This window comes from Lontra canadensis, unplaced genomic scaffold (genome assembly GCF_010015895.1).
Source record: "Lontra canadensis isolate GAN:19392208 unplaced genomic scaffold, GSC_riverotter_1.0 scaffold2, whole genome shotgun sequence".
In the NCBI taxonomy this organism is placed as follows: Eukaryota; Metazoa; Chordata; class Mammalia; order Carnivora; family Mustelidae; genus Lontra; species Lontra canadensis.
In genome coordinates this window covers 1,450,106-1,476,193 of record NW_022630996.1, presented here as the reverse complement: position 1 = coordinate 1,476,193, position 26,088 = coordinate 1,450,106, and the positions used below count along the sequence as shown (strand labels likewise).

The window sequence follows — 26,088 nt, the reverse complement described above, 5'->3', positions numbered from 1 at the left end:
CCCTTGATTTATGTTAGGAAGAGAAATTTGAGGTATAAATTATACAAAAGAATATCTAAAATTCTTAAAATATAAGAAGTCAACTTCAGGTTTATTTATAGCCTTAAAGTAATTTAGGGTTTACAGGGTAGACGGACTAATATTCCCATTCTTTTTTTTTTTGTAAGATTTTATTTATTTATTTGACAGAGATCACAAGCAGGCAGAGAGGCAGGCAGAGAGAGAGGGGGGAAGCAGGCTCCCCGCCGAGCAGAGAGCCTGATGCGGGGCTTGATCCCAGGATCCTGAGAACATGACCCTAGCCGAAGGCAGAAGAAGCCTAACCCACTGAGCCACCCAGGCGCCCCAATATTCCCATTCTAATAGACTCAGTAAAATTTGTATTTTTAGGCTATAAATGTCAAGAAGATTGTTTCCTATAAGGTCAGAAGAAACAGGTAATATTCAGATGGCTATATAATAAAGAAATTTCTGGGCCTTATTTCACAGGAAATGTAAATGGGACTGTGGTTTGGATTCTGTGATTTACTGGAATCTGAGATTCTACACTGTGTAGGGGAGGCCTGTGGCTGGCCTAAGAATTAAACTGACATAAAAAAAAAATAAAGAAACTGATGTAAGGCATTTTAATAGAAAAACATACAAACTTTAATATTTTTATGTGTATATGAGAGTCTTCAGAAGAAAAATAAAGACCCAGAGAAACCATTAGGCCCCAAAAATATTTTAAACAAAGAATAATAAATTGTAGGGATGTGACAAGACAAAGGGGCTTGAGCTAGGGAAAATTAAGGGGCAGTAAATAGGAAGTTTGGGGGGGGGGACTAATGGAAAATAAGGCTTATTTAGTAGGTTTATTTATATAAGACCTCGTATACATTTTGGTGTCAGCTACCAGTCTCTGGTAGTAAGAATGTTGCTGTTTCTTTCTCACGCAGAGGAGGCATCTTTTTCATGGGAAATTTTATGATCTGTGTTTAGGATGAAAGAGTGGAGGGGCCAAGAACCCTTCCTGCATCTTCCTGTTTCTCAGGTGCCTTCAGCTCAAAGTAATTAGTAGGCTGAAGTGGGATATTTTGGGGTGGCCTGTTCCGAACCCCTTTAACATCATTATACTACTAACACAGGACTTACTGTTTTGTTAAGTACTTAGTGAATTATAATAATTAGATATGTAAAGCACAGAGTTTAGGTGCAGCAAGCATGTGAAAAATGGAGAGATTTACCTTTGTGTGTTCTCTATAAGTCACTTGTGCTAAATGCATGTTCACACAGAGGGAATGAAAAAAAAGTGTATTTGTCAGATCATAACATTCAGCACTGCACTAGTCTGTGAAGAGATTTGCAGTTTGCTGATCATTTTCTTTAAGGATAATTTAAATATTTATTATGTTTTCACTTTTATATATGTGGTATTTTTAAAAATTTAACTGTATTTTTTTCAGTGTTCCAGAATTCATTGTGCACCACATCCAGTGCTCCATGTAATACGTGCCCTCCTTAATACCCACCACCAGTCTCACCCATCCCCCCCCTTCCAAAACCCTCAGTTTGTTTCTCAGAGTCCACAGTTCCCCCTGCTTCATCTCCCCTTCTGATTCCCCCGCTTTACTTTTCCTTTCCTTCTCCTAATGTCCTCCGTGTTATTCCTTATGCTCCACAAGTAAGTGAAACCATATAATTGACTCTGCTTGACTTATTTCACTCAGCATAATCTCCTCCAGTCCATCCATGTTGATACAAAAGTTGGGTATTCATCCTTTCTGATGGCTGAGTAGTATTCCATAGTATATATGGACCACATCTTCTTTATCTATTCTTCTTTAGAAGGACATCTTGACTCTTTCCACAGTTTGGCAACTGTGGCCATTGCTACATGAACATTAGGGTACAGATGGCCCTTCTTTTCACTACATCTGCATTTTTGGGGTAAATACCCAGTAGTGCAATTGCAGGGTCATAGGGTAGCTCTATTTTTAATTTCTTAAGGAATCTCCACACTGTTTTCCAAATGACTGCACCAACTTGCATTCCCACCAACAGTGTAAGAGCGTTCCCCTTTCTCCATATCTTCTCCAACACGTGCTGTTTACTGTCTTGTTGATTTGGCCATTCTAACTGGTGTACGGTGGTTTCTCTGTGTAGTTTTGATTTGAATTTCCCTGATGGCTAATGATGATGAACATTTTTTCATGTGCCTGTTAGCCATTTGTATGTCTTCTTTGGAGAAGTGTCTGTTCATGTTTTCTACCCATTTTTTGACATGATTATCTCTTTTGTGTGTGTTGAGTTTGAGGAGTTCTTTATAGATCTTAGATAACAGCCCTTTATCTGTAGTGTCATTTGCGAATATTTCCTCCCATTCCATGGGTTGCCACTTTGTTTTGTTGACTGTTTCCTTTGCTGTGCAGAAGCTTTTGATCTTGATGAAGTCCCAAAAGTTCATTTTTGCTTTTGTTTCCTTTGCCTTTGGGGACGTGTCTTCAAAGAAGTTGCTGTGGCCAGTGTCAAAGACGTTACTGCCTATGTTCTCCTCTAGGATTTAGATAGATTCCTGCCTCACATTGAGGTCTTGTATCCATTTAGAGTTTATCTTTGTGTGCGGTATAAGAGAATGATCAAGTTTCATTCTTCTTTACATAGCTGTCCAATTTTCCCAGCACCATCTACTGAAGAGACCTCATAGACATGACAGCAGCAACTCTGCATATCTGTGACGGTCTATCTGATCCAATGTGTCATTCAGTGCTCTTGGTTCTTTATGATTTTCTGCTTGGATGACCTGTCTGTTGTTGAATGACATGTTAAGATCCCCTACTATTAATGTATTCATAACAATATGACTCTTTATCTTGATTAACAGTTGGCTTATGCAGTTGGCTGTTCCCATGTTGGGGGCATAAATATTTACAATTGGTATTTTAAAATGGCTCTTTATTTTTCTATTTAAAGGAATGAATGTAGTGTAAATACAGTCAGTTGTCCTTATCCACAGTAGTTGTATCTTGTACATATAGTGGCCATGAAGGCCAAATTAGGAAATAGTGAACCATTGCTCCCAGGAGAAATGCAGGTTGGGTTCCTATGAGCCTCTGGTCACTACATTTTTACAACCAATCAATACATAATCTTGCTTTATTTGTGCTTATATTTAAAGGCATCTCTTGTAGTATATCTCGTGGATTCATTAACACTGAACTCACAGTCAACAGCACTACATCTCAAGCCTGAGCACAGTTTACCGAACACATGCATTTTCTTCATAAGGCACATCATGACTTTCTCACAGCCTGGAGGCACTGCACAAAACATCTTGGGAGAGAGACACTTTAGAAAGCTGAATCATCCCCAGAACAACAAAAGTCAAAACACTAATTTGTGAAAGGGACACTTTTTTTGTTTGTTCGTTTTGTTTTTTGGTATGAAAACTGAAACAAGAACCTAGAGCATTGTCTTACTTGACCTGAGCTGGTAATGTGAGCATCAGGTGACTCAATTTTTTGGCCCCTCTTCACATGTCCATGAGTGGGGATGCACCTCAATTTTAGTGAGTAGGAAATTTGCACATACAGCATCTGCCAGTAATGAAGGGTCAGCAGAACTTGTTAATTGGTAATACTTGAAAAAATGTAAAGTTTTCTTACCAAAATCTCAATGAATGAAGCTCAGGATAATGGTGTTTTGTTGTTGTTGTTGTTGTTGTTTTCTTCTGCTCTTCCTCCCTTCCTTTCTTTCTCCCTCCCTTTCTCCCTTCCTTCCTTTTTATGTTTAGTACGATAGTGTAGAGTGGTATATCTTTGTATCATATGGTAACCATTAAAATGTTTTTTTTTTACCATTCACTCTCTCTTTGTTTAGCACTAGCCTACTAGTTTTCTAAAGAATTTGCCTTTTAAGCAATAAAATTCCTTGTTAATACATACTGCAGTAATTTACAGATAAATTATATCATGGAAAATGAAATTTTCAGAGTGATTATAATCCATTTAGTCTTCTATTTTGATAATATTCAAGTTTAAAGAGAAGTGCAGCCAAATAAAAAATATTTGTGAGGCATTAGCTAGCAGCTTCTGCTTAATATGACCTCAAATCAGCTGTCCAACATTTAGAAACAGAGAGTTTTATTAAAGTGTTAGATTTCTGACCTTTCTGGAAAACTGAACATTTGGATACCGGCAGAGTTGCTGCATAGCTTCAGTTTGCGTCAGGCGGATCGAGATCACCTCTCACATAATGTATTCCAAACCCTCCCTTGTTTCTCAGCCATCAAGACCAAATTTCAAAGCCATTAATTTAGCATCTTTTCTTTGTTGTTGTTGTTTATTAAATCAGGGACATATTTTCTCCGTTATACCCATATCTCTATCGAAAGTGAAAAAGTGAAAGATCAGTGGTTTTTATATCAAGCCAGCCACACCAGGTTGCGCACACTACTTGTCCCCTCTGAGCACTGAAGTTACGACTTCTCATTTCAGGTGCTTCCTTTTTTTTTTTTTTTTCCCCAACACTGTCATGGCTGGTTTTCTGCACAAGTGGTAGGAGCATTGCTCCTTTCTAGAAGTGAATTAATTCAGCTTGCTCACAAGGACTCAGTAGGCATGCGGGTGTCATGAAGTAATGGACGGCACCCCAATTCACAGTGAATCAGATTCCCTCCAGTGCCCCAGTCACTGAGGTGTGCTGATGACCGGGCCGCAGAGTACTGTTCAGTGTTTTCCCAGACAGGCCCCAGCTGCTCCAGTGCAGAGGAGAGAACACATTATGTCACAACATGTGTATATTCTGGGCTTTATTAATCTATTTTATGGTTGATGTAAAAGATTCACCCAAAGGTATGAGAAATTAACCAGAAGTAAAGCAAAGCTGTAAGGTTCTACATCTTATGCATCAACTCAAAACATACTAAGCATATGACCTGTCTCTTGCAAGGGAGTGCAAATCATTTGGACCGACTCATTTGCCTTTCAGGGAAGTATAGAAAGTAAGTAAATAAAAATGACCACCTTTATTAGTCACTTAGTCTATATTGCCAGGTGTCCAGGGAACTTTGTAGAGGCTGTTGGGGAAGTGTATACTGTTTGGAAAAATACTGATTTTACATTTTGAGAATAATGTTATTTTTTTAAGGTTTGGATTTTAATGAGATAGAGTATTAAATGTGGGATAGCTAAAGAATTGATACAGCTCTCAGATTCTTTCTAAAAATTAAGGTTGTGCAGATAATTGAATTTAAATATTCATATTTCAAAGAGGAATTTTTGAGATTTTGTTTTTGTTTTTAAAGTAGTTTCAATTCCATTAAAAATCTTGTTGCTTCCACATGGATTTTGTCATACCATTGGAGAAAACTCAGCCTATAAGTATTTATCTGAAAATCTTCAATCATTAAGGAAGCCTTAACCATTTGAAAATTCTGGGTAGCAACAGTGCATCATCAAAAAGCTTTGCATTCTTTAATGACAGTTACCTTCTGAATGATGGCTGGGTAGAAACTTTGCTGACACTATGACACCATCAGCTTCTCCAGGGAAAGGTCCTTCCTATCTTCTATCCTTCCCACTCTCTGATATCAACACAGGAGATACCTTTCCAAGATGCAAATCTGAACATGTACCTTCCCCTAAAGATGCCGTTGTTACTCACAAAGACTTCTGACTTCTACATGGAGCGTTAGGTCCTTCATGTACCAATTCTAACCCTGCCCATGATACATGACCCTTATATGTTAAAGTCACACAGAACTACTGAGCTCTATAAAACAGTCAAATATACTCTCCCCCAACTGTCTGGATTCCTTATTCCATCTTAGGTCTGTTTTGCCTGGAGAGTTTACCTATTAGGTTTTCTTAAAACTTCATCCCTTTACTTCAGTGGCCCCACATTCCTGGCCCAATGCTATGGTATAGACCTTATTTCAGAAGATGATAGTTGATAGCAGACATTTGATAATGGTTTCTAAATGTACGTCAAGGTACATTCGCATATCTAGCCAACATTTCTAATTTTTTTTTTTCTTGCTCAGCCAAAAGTTTGATTTTTCCTCTTTCTCTCTCTCTCTTTTTAAGTTACAGTAAGGGAATTTTCTGCCGAGCATATTTTAGAATATAGTGTATCTGAAGTATAGTAAGGCCAGTGGGTGTGTTTTAAAATACAATATATTGATCTAAAATTTAAGATATTATAAGGCTGACATATCAGGAAACGACTGCCATTAAAAAGAGAGTTTATTACAGTTCTGAAGAGGAATGCCATACGGGCAGGGAGTGGGGGAGAACAAGGGGAAGCACCAGGTCAGTCAGGAGGCAAGGGCCTTACTGTGGCTTCTGCCGGAAGGAATAGGTAAGGCAGGGCAGCAGGCTCTGGGGCACCAGGACTGTCCCAGGTTGTCTGTTACTTAACCCTGAGGTGATTAGGACGGGTGGATAGTGGCCTTGAGAGTGAGAGCCTGATGGAGGAGATTGCTGGGCTGGGTTCTGGGCTCTGTGGTTGATTCGTATTTGAAGAGTGCGCTTGTAGGAACTGGCTGACTCTGGAAGGGGCAAAGCCCTAGATGTGGAAGCCCAGAGACAAGCAACGGCAGACACACTTAATACAGAGGGAAAGTGGAAGCATGCTATGGCAGCTTCAAGAAATGGTCAAGGATAATTTATCTTGTCCTCAGTGTTAAATGAGTTACCATGAAAGCAGTGCCTCAGAACAATCCCTAAATCAAATTGCTCTCCTTTAGCTTATGTAGTACTGAAATTTGGCCCCAACACTGACAACGGTATTTTAAATGGAACTAGAAACAGAAGTAAGTGTAAATGAATAATGATAAAATATCTGGAATAAATGTTAGGAGTTATAGAATACATTTGAGGGGTTTATTGATGTCTGGTTCCTTTTTTCATCTGTGGAATATTTACTTAGGATTTATTATTCTAGATAGTGTTCTCCTGAGCAGAAAAATAGATTGTGTATGGTCAAAAACTGTAGAGCTATTTTCAGTAAACAGCAATATTATCACAGAGTAGGCAAGTCTAATTTGTTTGACTTTTCGATTTACAAAAATAAAAATAGCTTCCACATGGATTTCCTACAAATAGATTTTATGCTAATTTTTTAGAAATTGCTTATTATCTCTGCATTATCAGATATATTAGAGTTATAACCCAGCTCAAAATTATATCAGTCTGATTTTCTGATGTCCTATGTGGTATGTGTGTGGGGTTATGAGTGAGAATGACCATTTTGGATGAAGCAGGGAGAACCTCAGTTTTGGTGTTTTGTGTTTTTTGTCTTTTGATGTTGAATAATATAATTTAAGAAAATTACTAATATTTCCTTGAGTCTTATTCATGTGGGCCCACCTTGTGATTAGCGAATCATGATTCATCACACATTATAGTTTCTCATGAAATAATCCAGTAATAAAAAATACAGAGAGCAAGTCCATCTTGCTTCTTTATAAAATATTATAAAATATCAATATATATATCTCAAGTAGTATTAAATTTGTTAAAAAGAAAGTGTTTTCAATTTATTCAGTTAAAAGAAAAATATACATACATTTTGCATTTAAATTTGTAGTAGAGTTAGATGTTTTAGTCTCTGACTTATAAAGAAAGAACTCCACTGTGAGTATAATAAAAGGATTTGGTGTTTTAAACTATTTATTCACATCAGAGGCCCACAGTTGTAATATTTATATAAATACATGCCACTAAATCATTCATGAGTCTGTACTCTTAGAGAGTAAACTGCATTGTACCAGGTATGGTTTTGAAGGAAAATAAAAATGTGGAGTTCTCTTTTTACCTTGTCTCAAACACCAATTACATTTAGATCAGTTTGAGAAGTATTTATTGTGCCAGAAATACAAAGTAGAACAATCCAAAATCTGTACCTTAGGAAAGTTTAAAATCCACAGAGGAAATGAGACCCATCAAGAGACCATTTTAACATAAGATGAGAAGTGATAGGATAAAAGTGTGCAAGGGGGTAGTCGGCAAGGGCTATTTCATACAAAGAAAGCTTTTCTAGTAGGGGAGAATTATCTGAAACTTGGAGGATACCTAAACTTAAACTAGATTATACACACATGCACCCACAGACACACACGTGTGCATGCACACACAGACACACACACACACAGCTGTTTGTTGAAACAAGAGAGCACAGCACGAGGGAAGGTACTAGATTGTGAGCAAGGGATCCAGTCAGTTTACCACAGTTAGCACATAAAGAGAAAAATGGCATTAAAATGCGAGCTGTGGAAGAAGGCAGGGTTTTGCAGACTATGCTAAAGAGTTTTTGGCGACAGAGTTTATTTCAGAAAGATATTTTTAGCATCTTTGTGGAGGATAGATTTAATTTAAATTATGCTGGAGGATGGGAATTGTCCACTAGTGGAGTTAGTACAGTAGATACTGTGTGAGGTGATGGTAGGCTGGTGGTCATGCATATAAAGTAAGCCATCTGTTTGGAAACTGTAGACTAGCTCTATTTTACAGGGCTTGGAACTGAGTGGATGTGGGCACGTGAGGCAGGGAGATGCTTCAGATATATGTCCTGAGTGGATAGTTGATACAAGAGCAGGGGCATGGGCCCAGAGAAGGAATTACATGTTGGACACAAAGAGTTAGAGTTTCCTGTGGACGCTCCATGTGGATCTTCTAGGAAGTTAGATACTGGAATCCAGTTTTATGGAAAAACAACACCAGATTCCATGATGATGTTTTGTCATTCCACCATGAGTGGAATACCCAAGTATCTAAGGGTGAAGCAGAACATTTTAAGGAGAAATAATGCACAGACTGTGAGATGCTGCCCTTCATGAAGGAGCCTTGAAGATCTTTGTTTTTGTTTTATATTTTCCCAGAATAGAAGTGACTTTTCACAGTGTATATCTAGATAATTTTTTGAGGGATTTGGACAAGGCTCATTTGCTGCTATAACTCTAAATTAGCTGTTAATGACATTCCGGGATCTATTTTAACTATTTATTTAGGTTTAAACCACAGATACATTGAAAGAAAAGGCAGTGAGTTAGAAGAAAGAAATTAATCAGATCAAAGCAGTACGCAGATGAGATGAGATACATCATGTTCCTCCAGAGTTAATGTCTGTTGGTTGAATAATACTGAGTCAATTAATAATAATAATGGAGTGAATTCCACCCCCCAACCACAAAAAGTAGCCTAATATTGCCATTCTTTTTCTGACAGTTGAAACCTTAGATATATAATTAATTATAGCACCAAGAAGGATCAGAATGATTCCTGAAATTTCTTGCAATCTAGTGATTCTTATTTCTAATGAAAAAGTATAAAACAATAGTGCCTATAATACTGTAATCCAATTTATTGAAATAGGAATGACGACATATAATGATCTAACAACACATACTGAGTGAGTATCAGCTGTTTCTGAGGCACTAGGTACTGGGCATCCGGGTGGAGGAACAGAAAGTCTCTGATGCATACATTTTCAAAGAAGGAGAGCATATATCATGCTGTGAATGTATTAGGTAGGGAAAATGCTGTCAAGAATAGAAGTGAATGGAAAGAGAATAAAGATGGCAGGCATGCCGTTTTGTAAAAAAATGGTCAATATATTCAAAATATTGGCCTCTGACTTAGAAAAAATAGATTTGCATTTATGCAACATTTGCAGAACTAAGACAATTCCACTTTTCATAGTATTTTTAAACTTTACTTCCAGAGCAGAGTGGGAGGGAGAGAGAAAGGGGGAGAGAATCTCAAGCCAGTTCAGGCCAAGCATGGAGCCCCAGGCGGGGCTAAATCTCAGGATCCTGAGATCATGACCCGAGCCAAAACCAAGAGTCAGATGCTTAACCGACTGAGCCACCCAGGCGCCCCTACATTTTTCATTTTTTCAAGTAAGTAGGATAAATTACCATTTCAGATTATATATATTCTTACTTTATATAAGTGCCTTGGTACATGAAGGGTCAGTAAAACATATTAATTAGCTAAAATATATAATTTCCCAACTAATATTTATAAATATTATATTACCCAAAACTCAAGCTTCTTATCAGTGAACATTTTGAACCATAACCAAGGAAAAGCCATTCTTGTTTCTTTGTCTCTACTGTCCCCATACACATCCCCACACACCCCCACATACACATGTACACACACATCTATGCATATATCTTTATATAGTAATGTATGGGTAATACCATACATTAAATAGGGAGGCAGGTGGATAAATAAACAAATGTGTTAACATCTAGAAAGCTGTGCACCAACTTCCCTCCATATCGATCGTATTGGTGATCTCCTGGGTTTGGGTTCACTTTATACATTCTCTGTTTCAGTGTTATTTAATTTCCTTTCAATAGTAAATATATATTAAATTTATAGTAAAAATATAGCAAAGGTATTGTTTGAAATATTAAAATCTTTAGATGGTGAACCCTCCTCTCCAAAATTTCTTCTGTAAAATCAGAAAATAAAGACTAACATTGAAATTAAAAAGAAAAGCAAAAAGCCTTCTCTCCTTTGATGTTTTAATGAACTGGGCACATTACCAACTCTCTGAGTTATTGTTAGAAACAAAATTGTGGAAGCACTGTGATTTTACATTCACACTTTGACTAGCCATTGTTGTTGCTAAGATTGCTTAAACAGTTCAACCATACATATTTAATCACTGCATAGAAAACTTAATTCTAGGGAGTGATAAGCAATCAGGGTAATAGGGGGAAAAAAGGTGGCTTATCCCAAAATAAGCACAACATATTATTAGATGTCAAATGAAATTTAAATATATTCTTGTAGGAAATAGAATTAAATTCTGATAGATTTAACAATATCCCAGACTCTGTTTAAAGTTTATGGTATGTATTTCTATATGAATTTTATATCACAGATTATTTCTAGGAATTTTGTGATGTCAAAGACAACTGTGAGGTCACATCTGCATGGTGGTATTATGCAAGCTTTAATCCAGCCATAGAAGAGCAGCTTTGATTTCATAATATAAGAGATCTGGCTTGCAGAACATTTTATCAATTTCTCAACCTGACCACTGACCACTTAACATTTGTAAGATGAGTTTAGTCTGCACTAATAGCATTCCTTTATGTTTTTGCTAATATTCTAGGACTCTCTGAAGAAATAAACCATACCCATCCTTTCTCTTACTTTTTCCATTGCCCTATAAGTGAAGGAGAGAGACACCAACATTTGTACTACTCTGTACCTGGAACAGATTGTAGATTTTGATTTAGGAGAAGATACGGGAGGGGTGGATTCTTTCCTCTGCCCAAGCTCAGGGAACGTTTACTTCCTGAGAGATGAATGGGGAATATTTTATGTCAATTAATATATATTGAAGGTGTATAAAACAATGATGTGTCTATTATTCAACTGTCACTGACATGAAATTGACTGCAAAATCACTTTCTGGAGTTCAGAATTTACTCCTTCCTCCTGACTTTTCGTTTATGCGCTTTTCAAGACAAAAAGTAATTTCTACCAACTGCTAGATTATAAATTCAACCTGGGATGTTATAATCAGATTCCACTTTTTTTCTCTCTTACCTCTCATCACAGATGATAAAAATACTGCAATTGGAATTCAGCTGTGACAGTGTAGATGATTAAGCTAGAGTCTAATTGGCTTTGCAGTGTTAGCAGAAGCCTAAATATAATGGTTGATCCCCCCCATAGTAAAATAAACCGTTGTGATTTACAGTCTTAGAGAACAGAATTTTGTTGATTAAGAAGGTCTTTTTATGGACAGTAAAGAACTGACTATAAGAATGAAAACTTAAAATGCAAAGTTATATTTCTCTTTCTGAACATTTTCAAATGCAACACTTCTCAAATTAAACAAACATTAACTAAGAGCAGAACTTGTAATGGCAGGTGGTACACAGAAAGAGTGGATACAGCCATGGGAGCTCTGCATGTCCATGAGGCTCCTGTATGTGGCATGCCCTTATGACCTGGGGGCTGGGGACCATAGTATTCCCTATGGCAATGGAAGTAAACAGGGTCCAGAGAACTAGGACCTGAGACGAGAAAATATTTCTCCAGTAGGCTTTAAACTTGCTGTAATTTTTTTCCAGTGTCACTGTGAAATTCTTCAGCAAGACCTTGCTCCAAACTGAGAGAGGCAAGCTTCATTCAGGCTTATAATTCTAAAGTAATTAGAGCTATCCAGTTTGACAAGATTTTCAATTATTTAAAATTAAAAGCTAAAAGAAACAGATATTTAAAAATATTTTTAATGACAAAGGTCTAATTATGATAACTAGGTTTCCATTTGTACTCAAAATCAGCTCTGAATAATTACAGTTCATTTTTGAGCCATTCCATGGATTTGGAACTTACTAAACAGTAGTGCATAATAAGTAAGATTTGTGTCATTTTCCATTTCTGGTGTGAATAAGTAGCAGTTATGAAACTAATCCAGCAACCCCCTCCCCACCATCACCTGTTTCTGAGAGTGGTGACAAAATTGTTAATATTTTTTAAAAGTTTATATAATTTCATGTCTTCAATAAAATTATCTAAAATCAAATTAGAGTTACTCTAGTCATAGTGTATTTTTTCTAATAATGTATATGGGTGAGGATGTCTTTGTTCAGTGTAGTCAAAACCATGGGCAGCCTTTCCAAAGACAAGAGGCTAATAAGAAATTTGAATCAGATACGAGGTCTAAGAGCAAATAGCAAGAAGGTTCTTGTAGTTCACTTAGCCATAATATACTAGCATATACTACCGTACTACCATACTACCATAATATACTACCAAATTGGAGTAGAATATTAAAACCATTAGAAAAGTGAGTATACCATCAAACCCGGCATTCCAGGATCCTTTTTTTTTTGTAAAAAAAAAAAAAAATTAAAATTGTGAGCAAAATGTATATTTAGAAATCATGAGTAATTAGCCCCATTTAAGAAGGAAAATATTAAAATCTTGTCGATTGTCAAGGATTAAAAGTTTTACTTCTTTCAAGTAAACTCTAGACTGCCAAGTTAAAATTTGAAGCATATAAGTAGTTAATGGAATTTATGTTTTTAGTATTCTAAGTAAAGTAAGATTTGATACTAATGAAGTTTTCTTCGATCATTTTTTATGACTATTTCCATAAAATGTATTTCAGAACATACAATTAAATCCAAAGAAGAACCAGGTCAAGAACACAGGACTCCAGATTTTTCGGGAAAAACTACTTCTTTATCATTTATTCTGTGCAGACACCCATTGGAAATGGGTATATTTCACACTGAATGCTGACATACAAGAACTAAAATAAAATGTTATTCGCTTCTTCTTTTAGGGGCCGATGTTATCAACTTTGATGGCCATGTTGTGTTGCCATATAGATTCAGAAACAAGAAGATGAAGACCCTGAAGGATGTCATTGCTTTGAAATTTAAAACCTCTGAAAGTGAAGGGGTGATCTTGCATGGGGAAGGACAGCAAGGGGATTACATTACCCTGGAACTGAAAAAAGCCAAGCTGGTCTTCAGCTTAAACCTAGGTATGTTCTGACTTTTGGCACCATTTATTAATCTTCCCATTAGTAAAATGCTAATGTTGCTTAATCCTTAAAGTGTAAATTATAAAAAAGCCATTCTTGTTATCTTATAAATTCATCTTTAATCCATAGTGGTTTAATGCCTTTTGATCCATATATACTTATTCATTAAAAAATAATTGTTATGTGTTCATCCTAAGCAAGGTACTATACTAATATCTGAGACAGCAGTGAACAAATAGAGAAGGTCCTTGAGTTCATGAAGTTTATGACCTAGTGGAGGATTCAGACATTATATTATCCGTTATTATTTTAAAACAACTTAAAAACAATGACTTCAAATAAGGATGGGTAGTTTGAAATCAACTAAATAAGCTAAAATGATAAAGGATACTGCAGAGACAAGAAAGGTCCACATTAGAATATGCGTTAGGGAACATTCTCCCCGAGAAGACACACAAGCTGAGATCTCAGTTATGACTAGAACTGGCCATGAGAATATTGAGAAGAGCGAGGGAGCAGTCACTACAGACAAAGATCTGGCATACTCAGGGAATTAGGAAGGAGGCTGCTGTGGGTAGATGAAGTGAGTCAATGGGAAAGAAGACAAGATCTGTAAGTCGGGGATTGTTCAAGTCCTGTAAGATCCTGTACTGCATGGTAAAGGGTTTATTATTATTTAAGAAAGAGAAGCTGTTGGTAGGCATTAAACTATATGGCATCACGATCTTATTTTTAAAAGTGTATTAAGACTCCTACAAAAGAAAATGCTTCCATTTGCGTGAGAATCAAAGCCAGACTTCAGTATAAGGCAAGTGAGAGATGGCCCTGGTTTGCAGAGGTGGCTGTCGGTGGAGATGCAGGGAAGCAGGTCTAGTTGGGAGATGATTTTAGTGGTAAGTTCAGCATGATTTGTAATGAGAAAGAAAGAGAATAAGTAAAGGATAATTCCTGGATACCTAAGGGACTTAACTGCCATTTTCAGAAGTAGAGGTGACTCTATATTTTCTCTACAGAGCTTCTTCTAATAAAAGATTATTAGTTTCCTCTAATAGAGGAGGTCTAAAATGGACATGGTGCATTTTAGTTGCTTATTAGACATCAGTGTTGAGATTTCTATTAGGGAGTTGCGTGTAAGAATGAGATTGAGAGGAGGTGTTACCTGGAGACTGAGGGGAATGAGCAGGAGGAAATTAGAGATGTGTGTGGTATCAGAGACCAGGGAAAGAAAAGAGGTGGCTGTTGTGTTGAATTCACCTAAGATGGAGACAGGCAGGTGAATATTGGCTTGGGCCCTGTAGAGGTTCCTGTTGATTTTTCTCTTAGTGGAATAGAAAGGACAGTGGTTTTATTGACATAGGTTAAGAAAAGATGAGAAATGTGGAACTGAATTTTCAAACAAAATCTAACTAGAAATCAGAGAATCAGGAATCAGAGAAATAAAGTATTGGCTGGAGAATGAGTTGAACTTGAATGAGTTCCCATTTTGTTTTGTAATTTTTTGTTTTGTTTTGTTTTTAAGTGTTTTTAAGTCTCTTGCTTGGCTAAAAATGTCAGGATTTATGCAAGAAGTTTTTGGAGGGCATCACACCTTCCATAAATTTTTTTGTTGTAAATAATAACAGAATTCTACAAAAACACTATATCTAAAATATATTAATAGCTAAAGTTCACATGTTAAATTCATCCCAGTAGAAAGCCACAAAACTGAGAGTAAGAATACAAAAACAGGGGCGCCTGGGTGGCTTAGTGGGTTAAAGCCTCTGCCTTCGGCTCAGGTCATGATCCCAGGGTCCTGGGATTGAGCCCCGCATTGGGCTCTGCTCAGCGGGGAACCTGCTTCCCTCTCTCTCTCTCTGCCTGCTTGTGATCTCTGTCTGTCAAATAAATAAATAAAATCTTTAAAAAAAAAAAAAGAATACAAAAACAGGGGTGTCTAGGTGGCTTCTGCCTTTGGCTCAGGTCATGATCCCAGGGTCCTGGTATCAAGCCCTGCATCCAGCCCCTCTGCAGGAAACTTGTGTCTCCCTCTCCCACTCCTCCTGTTTGTGTTCCCTCTCTCACTGTCTTTCTCTGTCAAATAAATAAATAAAATCTTAAAAAAAAAAAAGAATACAAAAACAGATCCTGCCTTTTTGACTTGCTAATCAGTCTGAGTGGTCCAGACATTCCCGAATATGGCTTGTGTTCTGTGTATTAAATTTTATTACTTTGAGAATTAGTATTATACTAAAAAGTGCAGTTTCCATTAGGGTTTTTTTTTGTTGCTAATACTTGATACAGTATCAGTAAATATTTGCCCTTTATTATAAAACTACTCATTTCAGATCTGATAGAAATAATAGCTTCTATATGAAAAAAATGAAGAAGAAAATCACAGAGAAAGCTGGATCACTTAATTACACAAAAATATTGGATTCTTCACATTAAAATCATAATGAATGTGAAACTTGAAAAACGCAAATGTTAAATACGGAAGTTTAATGTCGTTCATGAGTAAAAATTTATACCACTCTCTAAGAATGTAAGCATAGGACATAAAAGGTAATGCATAGAAGAAAAATTGTTAGTATTCTATGAACAACAGATGCTCAACTGCACTATCTATGAAATTAATGGACAATAAAATAATGACTAATTTTTGTTAAGTAAATCAATTTAAAAATCATATAAATATTGAGTATGTGACAAGATTCTTTGTATTGCTATTTGCATCAGAAAATATTTTCAGGAAAACAATTTGACAGTGTCTTCAGATATCTAAAAATTGCCTGTATATTTTGGCCCCATAATCATAAGGAAATAATGAGAAATGGCTATAGGGTTTAAGTCCAAGGATATACTTGGCAATGTTGATCACAATGTCAAAAATTGAAAAAAAAAAAAAAAAAAGCTAAGCATATAGAAAAATGTTTATAATGCATTTAAAATGTCTGTGAAAAATTTTAATTCTATAGAAAATACCATAAAACATTAAATTAAAACTGTAGTATAAAATATTATAAATAATATCTCAATATTTTGTATTGATTATATATACACACATAACTATATATGTATATAATTAAATATATTTATAGGGAAACAAATTGGAAAGAAATAGACCAAACTATGTTTACTGGTGGAAATGAGTGATTAATGTTGTACCTATTAATTCTTCATAAAATTCTCTATTATAATTAGTATAGGTATTCATGTATTGCCTGGGGAAAAAATAGCCCTAAAACATTTTTGAAGGATTCTTAATAGATAAGGAGAAATAGGAGGCTTGGGGGTAGATATCAGAAAACAAAATGTAAGTACTTTTTAAAAACATGCATACAAAAAATATGCATACACACTGGGAGCAATTGAATTATATCTAAGGATGTTTACTTTCTCTCAAACCTTTTTCCTTTTTTTTTTTTTAAAAGTGAAACACGCAGAAGAACATTTTAAAAGCCACCGTGCTTTCTATAGGTGTGACATTACTGTTCTGAAACTAGTGTCTGAGCCTTTGACCTCAGAGAAAAGTCATTACTGTTTCACTGGAAAGCAGTTGACTTACAGAGTTTTATTGACTGATTGGAATTTATGACAGTCATGGAAATGCTCTCACTCGTATGTCCATTGTGCCTTTTAAAATGCCATTACCTCAATATCAGGCATATCTAGCTGCTACTTTGTGTTCTAGTCATTTAAAGTAATTTAAAGTAGTAAAATAGAGTGTATACTTTGATTTAGACTTATTCCTACTTTTCTCTCTCCCTCTCTGCCCCACTGCCACATGTAAACAGACAGTCATAATCACAGTCCCAGTCACAGGCACATTTGGTTTCACCATCAGAAGGAAAGAAAATCTGATCGAGAAAAGACATAGAAAATGTCAGGTATAGGCAGCATTAGTATCCTAAATGTGGAAAAAAAAAAAAAAAGAGGAAATAATTCAGTGCCTTAATCAAATGTGTGTTTCTCCTGTTTCTGTGATACTATTTATTCTGAAACATGTTGTATTTTTATAGCACTTAATTTTACTTGACCATGAAAAGCAGTACTTGATTAGACAAAATAGAAGATAGTATAAAACATGTAAACAGTTTCCAGAGATGACCTTAGTAAACATTTTGGATTCTCACAACCTTTCACTCTCATTTATAGTCTTGTTGCCATGGAAATCTATTTCCAAAGCTAGATTAATGCTTCATACATATTTTTGCAAGTTTTTATTTTAAAATATAACTTGAGTTAATTTTCTATGCTGTTAAATATTACATTGTGGTTAAAATTATTGCTTTTGGAGTCAGTAAAAACTGGAAAGTGTCATGCTGTTTTCTTGACCAATAATAAAAATAATAGCAACAATAAAAGCCTGTTAACAGGTAACTTTTAGCTAATGTTCACTGTATGCCAAGAAGTTGGTTAAGTTCTTTGCATGTACTAATTACTTTAATCATCATAGCAACCCTGTAAAGCTGGTACCCTGATTTTCTCCATTTCTCTCCTGTATGAGGCAGTGTAAGCTCACAGAAGCTGCCTGCTTGCCTGTGATCATAGGACAAGGCAGTCGTGAGTCAGCCTGAGAATCCAGGCACTGGGCTCCAGAACCGTGGGACACTGACTTTGTAAGGACCCTGTCAAACTTAGCAGAATTCATGGCACAGTAAAAACAAAACAAAACAAAAACTCATACTCTTTTTTCCTTTTTTTTTTTAAAGGAGATGTTTTCCATCTTTAGTAGCTTTTATGTATTTTGAATATGAAACTGTTGTTAAGCATAGTTACATGCTGGTTCCCCCACGCTAGCGTCAGTGGACAGGACTTGAGTGGAGTGCCAGCCCACGGCTGTGATGGAAGCTGGCCACTGCGCAGGGTCGCTGTGGTGTCACTGCCTCATTTCTGTTCCTTCCATGGCTCAGGAAGCAACCAGCTCGGCCCCATCTACGGCCACACGTCCGTGACGACTGGAAGTCTGCTGGATGATCACCACTGGCACTCCGTGGTCATTGAGCGCCAGGGCCGGAGCATCAACCTCACCCTGGACAGGGGCGTGCAGCACTTCCGCACCAATGGAGAGTTCGACTACCTGGACCTGGACTACGAGGTGAGCTGGGGGACGCGTCGTTGTCCTCCATCTTGAGTGGCTGCCTCAGTCTCCTCCTGGCTCTTTGTGTTCTTGTCAGTCACATGCCTGCCTGCCCCATTTGTTTTATTTTCCAAAGAAAAATTATCTTTCAACTTGAGGGCCTAATCTATTAACACTGTCATTTTATTCATTTCTAAGTTTGTAATTATGAGTATTTGAAATATTTTAAAAATCTTGGTACCAAAGTAATAATTTAAAGGGAGCAGACCATTTATCATGTCAGCAGGGCAGTTTATTAAGTCCAGAACAAATATAAGTTGTAATCTTTCCATTGGTAGTTAATTATGGTATAAATCATCTATTATTCTTGAGAATAGATAATATATTATAAATACAGCATTGCCTAATATTTGTTACAAAATATTGACTAAGAAATCCCGAGTTCTGATTTATATTGTCATTTATGACCATTTATGACTATAGATAGTTCTTTTGTCGGGTTCTATTTTCTTGGATATAATTATCATAGAAGAAATAAAGTAAAATATAGAATATTTTAAGAGGTTGTCCATAAATAAAAGGACATATTTTATCCTCCAAATTATCAAAGGTCAAAAAATAATCATATTGGTCCCCTAAAAACTGTATATTCCTGTATTAAACAGATAGGCATTTCAGGTTTTTTAATAAATTATTTAGAGAGCAGTTCAACCTTAAAATACCCACCAAAAATGTTAATCAAATATAGAGATAAGAGTTCTGTAAGATGTTCATCACAGTGTTATATATTCCAAGAGAAAAGGGATAACACTAAATGAACAAAAAGAGCATAGCAGGAAAATAAATAGGATGAAATACTAGTTAGCAAGGGGTTTCTAAACTTTCTTACTTCATGGAACCCTCAGGGTGTTACTAATTTTTCCACAGCTGTCCTAGACCATTCTGTAATAGTTAGAGTCAGACAACTTAATAAAAGTTTATGTCTTAACGACTTGGTAGATACTAAAAAATACAGATAAAATAAATGAAAAATATATTTTATTTAGTTCTTAAAATAACAGTGATTACTTGCTGATGGGTTGAGTGTCCCTGATGGTACAACTCCTCAGATTTTGGAATCATTTGACTGCCATCTTCATCTTCTGTTCCACTTTTACTTTTATGTGACATGTTTTTATGAGAGAAATGATTAAAAAAACCCACCTTCACTAGGACAGGAAATTATTAAAAGCAGTGTAGCAGGTTGTTGGAATGGTGAACTAGCTCAAGCTAGTGTTTCCCATACTGCCCAGAACGTGTCAAATATTTTGCGTATCCTTTAAAAATAGCAAGTGTATGGTGGCTGTGACCCTATGAATTTCCTGTACAAATTCAGTGTGCCTTGTCCCCAGTTTTGAAGTTGTTTGTATATATACACACGTATATGTGTTAATCAGTATCTTACATGAATTTTTAAAAATGTGAAATAGGCTCATGATAAGATAATTGAAAAAGTTAGGATTTACAACTGTGTTTATTTTCTTTATATACTTAAATAATTTCTAAATTTTCTGTGAGGTGAATATATATATTCCTAAATAGGAATTTAAAATAGATTATGCTATATAAACCCTGATATTGAGATCTTAACATTAAAATAAATTTAAGCTTATCAGAAAATAACTTTACCTCACAAAAAATCTCCTTAAAGCATAATGATTGTTGCAAGGGAAAGAATATGAAAATCCCAGAAGTTTTATTTTTTTTCTAAATTAGTACCTTTCTTGGCTTAGGTGGCTTATCTCCCACTGTATGAGAGAACTTAAAGATGAATTATTCACCTTCCATTAATAAACTTTGAAGTACCACAGGACAGATGAGAGATCCTGGAACATTAGCAATGGGCAAACACAGTTCCAATTTTCAAAAACCAAAATTAAAAATTTGGGGTCATAGACTGTATTGAGTTTGTGGTGGAATTCATGAATATTCATGCATACACTCAGGGTCAGCAGTTTCACGGACACTTTGAAGGCCATGAATATACATAACACTTTTGAGAACCTGAGCTGTAGATGACAGCGCCTGAGACGTTGTTAGAGGGAGACCCTGGGAAGAAAGTCAGATTTACTAATAAAGAATCCCGAGTCCATTGAGTTGAGTCAGTCCCTCAGTGTTTTCACACACACCTCTCTCACTCGTCCATGTAGTAACTAGACTCAGACCTCAAAGGAGGCTTGTTACGAATAACTGAAAACATTCCTATAGCCCAGGACATTCCAAGGGTTTTAGGGGCTCTGTACCAGGAACTGGGAACAAAGACCAAATATATTATACCATACTGTGATAGGGTGTTCCCGTCATATGTAGACATATAAGTAATCTCAAGATTGTACATACTAATGAAAATATAGAGATGAGTTCCTAGTAGCTACTACTTGTGTAATGTAATCTGAAACTATGTAATTTGTCTTTAACAATGGCTCTGTTGAACTGTCTGTTTTCATGAGCTGGTATGAGCAGGATTCAGCGCACCATAGGGGTAAGTTAATACCTAGCACTGTTCCTAGAGATGTACATCATGAAAGAAGCAGTAGAAAACAAGTTTGCTCCTTTGAATTAACTCAGTGTGGGCATCTTTTGTGGAAGGTGGCTTAAGAGTTCACCTTATCACCTCCTGGAGCCCAATTATACTGCAAAGTGTGCCAAACGCCATGGGCAGGCAAGCTACTAGCGGCATGGTACCCTGAGAAAGTACAAAGGTAAACAGATACACATCCTTCTTCTCAGCCAAAGGGCAGAACCGCACACTGATGCTTGGCCTGGCTTCTCTCTTTTCTTCAGCTAAATTCCAGGATAGACCCTGTGGATGTTAGGCCATTGCCTTTGTAATACATTTCTGCTTGGGAGGTAGTGGAATGAAATGCCCCTTGGTAGTTGTAGAACTAGGCTAGGATTTTAGAAAGAAACTAGGGAGGACTAGAGAATCAATTGCATGGCTCAAACTGGAACAGAAGTCCTGGGTTTGAGTCCCTCTTTGCTCCTCACTGGTTGTGTGACAGTGGACACATTATAGTCCCCTTTTGGAAAATTAATGTAATAGCATATTTGTCATAGCATTATTATGTGAGGAGGCGATAGGAAGTAATAGAAATGACCATATGTATCAGTTATGATTAATTAGACCGCATGTAACAGATGCTTGTTTGTTCTCCGCCATATAAAAGGTAATTGTAGGTGGGGAGCCCTCGGCTCAAATGGCAGCATCATGGTCATTAAGACTCCATACTCCTTTTACCTTGCTGCTGCTCCAGTCCCATCGCAAATCACTCCCCAGATGACTATTCACATTCCGTCCTGCATTCCAGTGGGAAGGAAGAGTAAAGAAGGTTGTGCTCCCTTCCCCTTTTAATTATAGTTTTTGGAGTCACACAGTCTTACTACTTTAATCTTGCAAGACCGAAACTTGATTCAGAGAGGTTGGTAAATGTGGTATACTGGCTGCAGTGTGCATAGCTGAAAAGCGTTCTTGTTTTCCTAAAGAAGGTAGGGAAAAAGGACATTGAGAAGTATCTAGCCGTCTGTGCCACATTTTGTAAACTCTCGGTAGCTAACAAAATAATCAACATGATTACTTCATTAAGCTCAGGGCTGTTATTGAATGATAATATCATTAATAAGCCAGTTGTAGGAGTTATATGAGTATCTGGTGAGTAATCTAACAATTGCAACAATTTTTTTTTCTAAATAATTATAACTTCAGGAAATATTTTGTGGCCCAGCTACTTCATTTTACTGATGAGAATACATAATCAGAAGAAGCGGCAACCTATTTTCATAGGATTAGTTGCATTAGGAATTGGGATTTGAACCCACATCTCTTAGTTGTCAGAAAATCTGGCAAACTGAGCCTGTGTTGCTTCACTAGGGCACCTCTGAGAGTGATGTAGGACTTGTGCTGAGGGTTGCTGAAAGCAGGGGAACATAGGAATGTTTTTAATCATCATCCCGACAGCACATGGAGAAAGAATGAGACAGTATGTTTAAACTGGTATTTAGTAATAATGTTTAAAATTTGATGCTGCATGTTGTTAAGTGTAGATTTTTATTACCATCAACTAGGAAAGAATTGGTAAAATGAACTATAGGCAGGAAATAAAGCATTCCACATAATTATAAATTATCAATAAGTCCTACCTTTGGTATTATGTATACTTATTTAGTACCTAGTAAGTTCATTTTAGTGCCCCTTGAAAATATTTTCCTAATAATTCTATTATTTTAGATTACTGTATAATTTTCCTTTTGTCATTTCTTAATTCTTTTTTATATATTTATTTTCAGTTTTCTCTTCTTTCATATATAAACTCTATGGCAAACAATACATATTCAACTAAACATTATTAACAAATTTTATTTTAAGTGAGGTCTTTTATTATTTTATATTATCTCATAAACTATCATTAATTTGTGCTTTTTTTCACAAAAACTAAGCATCTAAAATGCCATGACACTAAATAAAAGAACATAATTTGCTAATGGCCTCCTAGAACACAAAGATCTGTGCCTATGTTTCAAATATGAAGTCTTGACATTCAAAAATGTGTTAACTCTTGCTTTCATTTTCAGAGCTTTATAGGAAAAGTTGATAATGGTAACATTGAATAATAATGAAAAGAGAAATAACATCTGGTTTATATATCTTGGTATTAGAGCTCTGGTTAGCATTAGATTTATTTACCACTGTTTCACAATTAGCAGTAAATGTCAATATGGCAATACGTATATTAAATATAATTTTGTATTATAGGAAATTGACACTATGGTACTGTAATTTGGCCAAAGATATAAGGAAAAAGACATCCTTTCTGTTTATAGGTGATAGTAGAGAATCACAGTAAAGGGCATGCACCTTATTCCGTAGGATTCAGAAGACCTATGATATCTCTAAGCCTGTAGTGCTCAAATAAAGCCCCCATCTCCTAATATATTCTTAAACAATGTAATAATGAGACTTTTTGAACTATTTTCTATATTAAAAATTAGTCTAGTGACTATTTGACTTTAATGGTCATTTAGATTAAAATAAGTCTACATAGTACATAGGGTTTATCATTGTATTACATTAGTACTGGTTTATCTCATGATGACTAGAAGCACTTATTAGTAGTATGTCTTTGATATTCATAAAAATGTGTTTTTAGTATTATGCAATAAAAGAAGGCTGCTAAATAAAATCTTTTAAAACATTTCAGGAAAATTTATGAAATGCTTTTGAGTGGCTACAAAAGATTATTGCTATTTTCTTGTTAATAGTCTGATTTACAGAATTAATGATACTGTTGTATACTTCCATAACAGCATAATTAATATGCAACAGATTTTGGAGGCAGAAAAAATTGTCTGTATATTCTGGGAGAGATATACAGACGTTGGTTGTATAACTGACTTTGGTTGTATTAATAGTTTTGTCTAGGGGCGCCTGGGTGGCTCAGTGGGTTAAGCCGCTGCCTTCGGCTCAGGTCGTGATCTCAGGGTCCTGGGATCGAGTCCCGCATCAGGCTCTCTGCTCGGCAGGGAGCCTGCTTCCCTCTCTCTCTCTCTCTCTCTCTGCCTGCCTCTCTGTCTACTTGTGATCTCTCTCTGTCAAATAAATAAATAAAATCTTAAAAAAAAATAGTTTTGTCTAATTTATTGTGAATATTTTTTTAAGTCGAATACAGTGTGAATATTTACATTTTTTTCTTTTCTCAAAGATAACATTTGGAGGCATACCTTTCTCTGGGAAGCCAAGTTCCAGCAGTAGAAAGAACTTCAAAGGCTGCATGGAAAGCATTAATTACAATGGTATCAACATAACTGATCTTGCGAGAAGGAAGAAACTAGAGCCCTCAAATGTGGTAAGATTGTTCGCTCCAAAATAGCAGTTCAGAGAACAAAGAAATTTTGTTTTTTTCTGGAGTGTTGTACAACAACAATGTCGTCATAGCATTTGCCATCATGCTTATGTTGGGCTCACAGTGTAAAACTAACTTTAGAATAACCTAAAAAAGTAGATAGTGGATATACTCTGGAATAAATAATGGTTTTTGAGTTAAATTAGCTTACAGTAAATGGTAAGTTTTACTTAGATGGGGCACAGGGTTTTGACCCAGTGTTTCTGGATTCCCCATATCAGAGGGACATGGCTCAGGCATTCCTCAGTGTCTGTTTTGTCCCTGAAGTTCCGCCTGTAAATTGGCAGCATCATGTTTCCAGATGTCTTATTATATATGACTCTTCCCTTCTTGCTTGTCATTTAATTCTATATTTTAAAATTGTTATATCCAGGAACTTTGCCATATTCATTTCTTTGTTTCCAAAGATAATTCATCCAGATAAATACAGTTTTTGTGAAAGCCCAAAACATACTAAGTATAGGCAGTTGAATAAGAATCGACTACCATCGGATAGTGAAAGCCGTGGCGTAGACTTAATAGTGATCTTCTTCTAGCTCTGCTGTGAGTCATTCCTAGGTTTAACTATTTCAAACATACCTGCCTCCCTATGACACTTATTAGGATCACTGAAAGATAACAGCTGAGAAGTTCAGTATGTGTTCCCCATGGATCTGCAAGAACAGGAATTAACTTCAACCTACAAGTGTTATTTTTGGGAGAGTTTGGGATTCCAGAGACCCACATTTGAGAGCCACTGGCAGTAGATAATGTTAGGAGTGCTTGCATTGTATTCCCAAAGAGCCCTGATGGTCTGTTGCCCACATTTGAGCCTAGGGTTTTCACAAAATGATTGGATAAATAGAAATCCCCTCATGAATAAACAGGAGTTCAGGCTGGGTATGAAAATTATTAGGCATAAAATAATAATTTAACATGAAATTTTTGCTAAATTATTTTTCTTCAAAATAATAAATTTGTACTGAATAAAATGTTGAACTTTGAAATTATCTCATAAAATATATTGGCTATAGAGAAAAATAGTAATAGTTCCATTTATATGCAGCAGGCACTGTGCTAGGAATACTACTTTTAAGACAATCTGAGAACAGTACTACAAAGTGAGTAGAGATGCTATACACATTTTGTAGATGAAAAACAAAACAAAACAAACCCTGAGATTTTGCCTGGAAAAATAACTTTCCAAGATGATTGAATGTGAGTGGGTCTACAGTGTATGACCCCCGAGGTCATTGTCTCCTTACATGCTATGTTATTTCTTACCTAGAGCAGTATTAATACATACATTCTTTTAAGCTTTGGCTAAAATGGCACCAGGTCTTTTTGTTTTTCAGAAATCATTGCTTAAGATAAAAAGGTACAGAATCCAAATCATCAGAATACTTTCTCTATTTTTTGCACCTTTAAGAAGAGGTAAAATGTTATTTCTGCCCAAACCTCCCAGTTGGTCCTGAGATGCATTCATTAGGTACCTGAATTACGAAGAATTTTACTATGGAGGCTCAATCCTAGAGCAACTTTAACTGCAAAATATATTGTGGTTGTAAGTGCTATTTTAGCTTGAATAATAAAGATATTTAGTAAAGC

The 26,088-nt window shown here is 36.0% G+C and overlaps 1 protein-coding gene across 1 annotated transcript in view; it reads left to right on the top strand.

The window, feature by feature from the left end:
• The window catches only part of CNTNAP2 (contactin associated protein 2), a 1,928,204-nt gene that overhangs the window by 846,324 nt on the left and 1,055,792 nt on the right, over positions 1–26,088 (top strand). The window contains exons 5-7 of the mRNA XM_032866749.1: positions 13,303–13,506; positions 18,399–18,583; positions 24,301–24,444. Coding sequence (XP_032722640.1) covers positions 13,303–13,506; positions 18,399–18,583; positions 24,301–24,444 — 533 coding nt within the window. The remainder of the gene's footprint in view (positions 1–13,302; positions 13,507–18,398; positions 18,584–24,300; positions 24,445–26,088) is intronic.